The sequence below is a fragment of the Nestor notabilis genome, unplaced genomic scaffold, assembly GCF_000696875.1.
Source record: "Nestor notabilis isolate BGI_N333 unplaced genomic scaffold, ASM69687v1 scaffold7854, whole genome shotgun sequence".
Classification (NCBI taxonomy): domain Eukaryota; kingdom Metazoa; phylum Chordata; class Aves; order Psittaciformes; family Psittacidae; genus Nestor; species Nestor notabilis.
The window spans coordinates 1,598-7,386 of NW_009925993.1; the positions used below are offsets into that span (position 1 = coordinate 1,598).

At 49.2% G+C, this 5,789-nt stretch overlaps 1 protein-coding gene across 1 annotated transcript in view; it reads right to left on the bottom strand.

The window, feature by feature from the left end:
• Nucleotides 1-5,789, bottom strand: part of LOC104404788 (casein kinase II subunit alpha) — a gene marked incomplete at its 3' end in the record, with an annotated part of 7,888 nt that continues 2,099 nt past the window's right edge. The window contains exons 4-12 of the mRNA XM_010013315.1: nucleotides 5,714-5,764; nucleotides 5,293-5,352; nucleotides 4,688-4,771; nucleotides 4,408-4,518; nucleotides 3,711-3,812; nucleotides 2,776-2,876; nucleotides 1,991-2,139; nucleotides 529-615; nucleotides 1-72 (exon numbers count right to left, since the gene is read on the bottom strand). Coding sequence (XP_010011617.1) covers nucleotides 1-72; nucleotides 529-615; nucleotides 1,991-2,139; nucleotides 2,776-2,876; nucleotides 3,711-3,812; nucleotides 4,408-4,518; nucleotides 4,688-4,771; nucleotides 5,293-5,352; nucleotides 5,714-5,764 — 817 coding nt within the window. The remainder of the gene's footprint in view (nucleotides 73-528; nucleotides 616-1,990; nucleotides 2,140-2,775; nucleotides 2,877-3,710; nucleotides 3,813-4,407; nucleotides 4,519-4,687; nucleotides 4,772-5,292; nucleotides 5,353-5,713; nucleotides 5,765-5,789) is intronic.

Sequence of the window (5,789 nt, forward strand, 5' to 3'; positions counted from 1 at the left end):
TGGTGGTGGCAGAGATGACGGGCGAGCCTGCTAGAGGTCCCAGGGGTGAAGGTGTTGGCACTGAGGAAATCCCTGGAAGAGAGACAGGGAAGCAGGAATTAGAGTGGCATCAGTGCAGCACTACCCAGGGCTCAGCTTCATAACCCAAGTGCTAGCTCTCTGCAGGGCGAGTTTGCTGCTGTTTTCAGAGCTGCCAAAATAAGCTGAGATTGAAGAGCTCTCCCTGTTCTCTGCAGCCTCTGAAGAGTGGGGGTTTGGGCACTGCGAGTGTTGCTGAGGGGCACATTCAGACTTCAGAACATCCAACTGCAAAGCACTTCTTCCAGTGAGAGCAGAAGAGCAGCTCAGGCTGCACTGAGGCCATCTCATGCTCTCCCACCCTCTGCTTCCGAGCCCTCTGTGCCCTTGTCACTGGTCCCAGGAGATGCTCCAACACCCCACCCGCAGAACTCACCCTCCTGGATGCTCAGAGCACATGTAAATGCTGTAAGACACCACACAGCGAGAAGGGTCAGCAGCAGAACTAACCTGACATCATACTCGCACTGCTGACGGGAGTGCTGCCACCCGGCATGTTGGAGGAGCCCATCCGAGCCTGGTCTTTCACGATGGGATCTAGGAAGAGAAAAGTCCCCTCAGGTGCTGTGCCAGTAGAGAGCAGCTGAAGCACACTGAGTGCTCAGCCGAGCTGCCCACGGCAGGTAACATCAACCCTCATCTACCAGATGTTTCCACCAGCTCCAGCGGGAAGCGCCCAAGAAGGTGCCAAGGAAACATCATGAGTGAGAAGTCACCTAAAGATGTGCTTTGGAGGACTGCTCAAGAGGAAAAGCTGAAGGACATTTAAGGTGAAGCTGATCTCTCTGGGCTAAGCAACAGTGTCAGTGCGTAAAGGCAAACCCAGAGAATGGGGGTAGCAAGCAGAGATTAGCACTAATTACAACTGTATGCCATGTCTGCACACACATCCCTCAGCAGCCCAAGAGCTGTTGTGTCATTGAGCTCGTTGTCTCCTGCAGGATGTTCCCAACTTCTGCACTAACTCTTTGTTCCAGTATTTAAAGGGTGGCTACAAAGATGGAGACTCCCTGTTGACAAGGAGTCACACAGAAAAGTCAAGGGGTGATGGGCTCAGCTGGACAGGGTGCTGGGACATCCAGTCCAGGTCATCCTTTGCCTAGAAAGGATCACTGATCCCTGAGGTCCCTTCCAACCTGGGATGCTGTGATTCTTTATTTCCAGCTGCAGGTAAATAACACTGCCACCTGAGCAGTGACAACTTTCCTGCCTCCCAGACCTACTGCATCAGAGAAGGGGATTCCAAATGTTGCCCTTCCTCACATGGAGTTCGATACGACTCTGTTGGGACACAGGTTAATTTAGCTGTTTGTTCAACTCTGACAGCTTTCAGCTTTACTAAGGCTCATACTTGCAAACCATTTTACTTGAACATCTGCCACAGGCATAACACAGAGCTGTGCTGGTTGTTGGTGACACAAGTCTGTTCAGCAGCAAGGAAACAAGAAACCCTGAGCATTGTTACAGCTGCTTCAACCCCCTAAACACCAGGATTTGTGAAAACCAGCAAGTGGTTAAAAGCAGTTAGTAGTGAAAGTACGTTTTGTTTTGCAAAGCCAAGACCTGAATATACCATTCAATAAGGGATGTTTAGGAACAAAAGGAGTTAAAAGGCTCCAGTCCTTGACAAACCAGAGTGTTCTGGGTTTAAGCACCCCACCACCAGCTGAAGTTAGCCTGGGTATAGCTGCTTTAATACAGGGCTGCTGATTCACCGGCCTGACATGGGGTATAACACCATTTCCTCAGCTGCTGTGGGTGGCAGTGGCCTATTTGCTCCACCACAGAGGCAGCCTTGGCTCCGGCGCAATTCCAGGCTCGTTACGTTGCTGTTCTTAGCTCTTATCTGCACAAGGTACAGGGACAGAGATTCCCCAGAGGCAGAACTCGTCGGACAGCCCAGGACACTTACAGAAGTAGGGGTGTTCCATGGCTTCTCTCGCTGTGAGTCGTGACTGGTGATCGTATCGCAACAGCTTGTCTAAGAAATCCAGAGCTTCTGGACTCACCAGATGCTGGTTCTCACTGTGAACAAAGCGCTCCCATCGCTTACGGGAGTGTCTGCAGGGAAGAGAGACCCAAATCAGGCTGGACAGAGGACGGCAGTGCCAAAAATCACCTTTCTGAAGAGCAAGAACTGCTCAGACGTCCGCCTCTGCCCGGTGAGGCAGCCCTGGCTGAGCTGTGTCAGTGCACAGCAGCAGTACACCAGGGCTCCACACGGCGGCACAAGGACTCAAGGTCACGCAGGATTTACAGGCCTAAAATCCACCCTCTCTTCCTCTCCTGTTCCCTCAGCATCAGTCCCTTGCAGTTTGGTGTGTGTCACATAAAACATGAGTGGGTAAAGACACAAATGCCATCTTATGCAGCACCTGATCTTTTGCACTCTGACAGCAGTTTTGTTTTCTCCCCAGAACACTGGAGACAGGACCTGCCCTTCATGCTTTATGCTCCAGCAGTTCATTTACTGCCTAGATGATGACATTAAAAACCTTTCTTCAAGCCCATTTCCAGATAAAAGACCATGGGAAGCACTGGCAAGAGGGATCAAAGGCACAAAGTGACAGTTCTCAGGAACCTTGGCTTTGATTTCTCCCAAAAGCGTAAGGTTTAGTTTACTTCAGAGGCTGCTGACAAAGCAGTAACTCTTTGGGTCTGCCAAGAGCTCATGAGCTACTCTGGAGCTTGGCTCACCTGCCCAAGATGTCATTGAAACGTGGATCCAGCTCAATGTTGTACTTGTCAATGTAGTCATACAGATCTTCTGTTCCCAGCACCTTGGCTATCCTCACCAGCTGGGAACAAACAGAGACCAAAGTCACGGACGTGAGGGATATGGGCAATACCAGAGCTTGTGTGAAGAGGCAGCAGCACATTCCCTTGGGAGCCTGAGCGTGGTCTCAGTGCCTGAACCAGCAGCCATGGGGTCACCATGAACATGCCTCCACTCACAGTTGGAGCTTAGTAACCCCAGAGAGCCAGGAGGGAGCTGCACACCCCAACACCACTAACACCCGAGACCCTGCAACACCAACTCCCCTGGTAGCGGGAGAATACTCAAAACTGATGGGGGGGAAGGCAAGAATAACTGGTCATGAAAACAGAAACTCTGTATCTTTCACGTGAAGGGTGAAGCACCAGCCTGGAGGGCTCCAGAGTGGAGGTTTGAGAACAGAAGGTCACTGATTTTCCATGGTTGCCCACTAGTCAGATGCAGAGCACGTGCTGAAGGCTTAAGTATAAAAATTCTGGCCTAAAGGCAACACAAAGTTTTCAGAAGCTAAACAAAACAGCAGCAAATGCACAGTTTCTAGACAGAGGGGAGGGAGGAAGGACAGTGCCAGGGGCTTTACACGTAACAGAACCGTGGGAATGCTCAATCTGTGTACCAGAACATACCAGCATTAATAGTGATAGCACTTTTCCAGATACTGAGGAGCTCGAAAGCACAAAGTATAAATCTATTTCTGGGTAACTGGTTAGATACTCTTGCACACTTGAGAAAAGGAACGTGGCTTCAAACTGAGCAAAGAAGCCATTAGGAAAATGCTTAAGTTCTTCTTCAGATCCCTCGACAGAAGTGCAAGAGGAAACCTTTATTGTGCTGACTGCAGAGGACCAGCTCTCACCTGATCATAGTTGTCATGGCCATGGAAAAAGGGCTCCTTTCGGAATATCATACTAGCCAACATGCAACCCAAGCTCCACATGTCCAGACTGTAATCATACATCTGTACAGAACCAGAAGGACAATTCCATTTCTCATGAATGAAGCAGAACAGACTCTCAATACTAACAGGGTCCCCCCTCCCTCCAGTGATCCAAACACGTGTTGAGAAGGGAAGCAGCGGAGTGAGTGCCAAAAGGAGTGGACTCCACAAGGTATATGGGCAGGTGAGTAAGTGCCTTCCTTCAGAACCAGCATGGAGTGGAAGCCACCAGTATCACTCTATTTCCAGCCCATAATGCAAACTGCCATCAGCTCTGGGGATGGTTTTAGCTTTATTTAGTCCATGCAGTACTGGCTGTTCCCACAAGGGCTTTGTTTCCTTCCTGGATTTACTGCAAACACAGCCCTGCTGAAAACATGTTCAGCATTTGTATTCCCAGACCCCTGATGACAGTTCTGCAGCTCTTCCTCAGGTCCTGACACTACTCAACAGTTTCTTTCACTCAGCAGCTTTACAGCCCCTGCTTTCTGTGATGCATTTTAGAATGGGCTGTCCTTAGCTCCGGCTCTCCAGAAACCCGAATTTCTGGTTTGCTACCTCGAAATGGCACAGCCTTTCCATCTAAAAGCCAGTGGTAAATCCCAGTAATTCTTACCTGATAATCTACAAGGAGTTCAGGTCCTTTGAAATATCTGGAAGCCACTCTGACATTGTACTCTTGGCCGGGGTGGTAGAATTCAGCCAAACCCCAGTCTATTAGTCTAAGCTAGAAATGGTAGAAAACAAAGATCAAGGGATGCTTAAGAGTTCTGGTTTACCTTTCTCCACCCCCTTGCTGATATCTGCTAGCACCACTATGCAGGTGCCCAAAAGGGATCCCAGTTTGCCAAGAGAAGAGCAGGCCCTCTCCCCACCCTGCAGCCACCCCACGTTACCTTTCTGTGCTCGTGGTCAATCATGACATTGTGAGGTTTGACATCTCTGTGCATGATTCCCATGCTATGGCAGTAATCTAGAGCCTGGAGGAGAGCACAAAGAAAGAGATGCTGGAGTCATAAGGACCTTTCAAACTCAATCAGATTCAGAGCTATTTCTACATAAACCCAGTCTAACCAGACTGTCTATAGGGTTATAGCCTGGATAGACTTGTGGACCACAAAAACTATTTCTAGAGCCCCTCTCAACAGGGTGTCCCAGCAACAGAAGTGTTTTAACTTCACCTCACGTGCTTCCTCATACAAATGGCATTTCAGAGTCCCTAAGAGCACAGTCACTGGGCACTGATCACACACACCTCCCTTCTCCAGGCTCCCAAGGAGAGAATATTTGTTCCAGAAGAATGGACAAATACATTTGACTTTACGTTAGAGGACAAAAGCAGCCAGCAACAGCTTACAATTTTCTCTTTTCAGAGCCTACATGCACTTCTGATTTAAGCTACTCCAGTGTACCCCTTCCCCCCATCAGTGAGATAACAACCACCTCTATGGGATTAGCTGAGTGCAAATCCTAGAAACCAACCAACAAAACACCAACTTACCTTCAAAATCTCATACATGTAGAATCGAATATCATAGTCTGTTAATGTCTGGTACAATTGCTGTGGGACACAAACACATCACATCAGTGTTCAACAGCTCAACACCCCATCCCTGCCAACACACAACAAGCCAGCCCTGTGCTCTGCTGCTGTGCTCCTCCAAACCCCTTGAAGGCACAGGACAAAGTTGCCCAAGTTCCTCTGATCCCACACCTGACTGATCAGTCTGTTCCTAACCCTCACCCTTACAAATCACACATCCCAGCTCAGACAGTACATCCTGGTTCCTGTCACTGACTCCCTCTTGGTCATCACCAGCCCGATGTGTTACATTGCAGATGGCACTGCACAGCCACTCTTCTGTCCTTCCCCAGAAACACATGGAAATGGAAAACATGAGACATTCACCCCCCCACTGTACCTTAAAGTCTGTGTTGTTTACATGTTCAAAAACCAAAGCGGGTGTCCGAGACTGAAACAGAGAGAAAAGGGTTAAG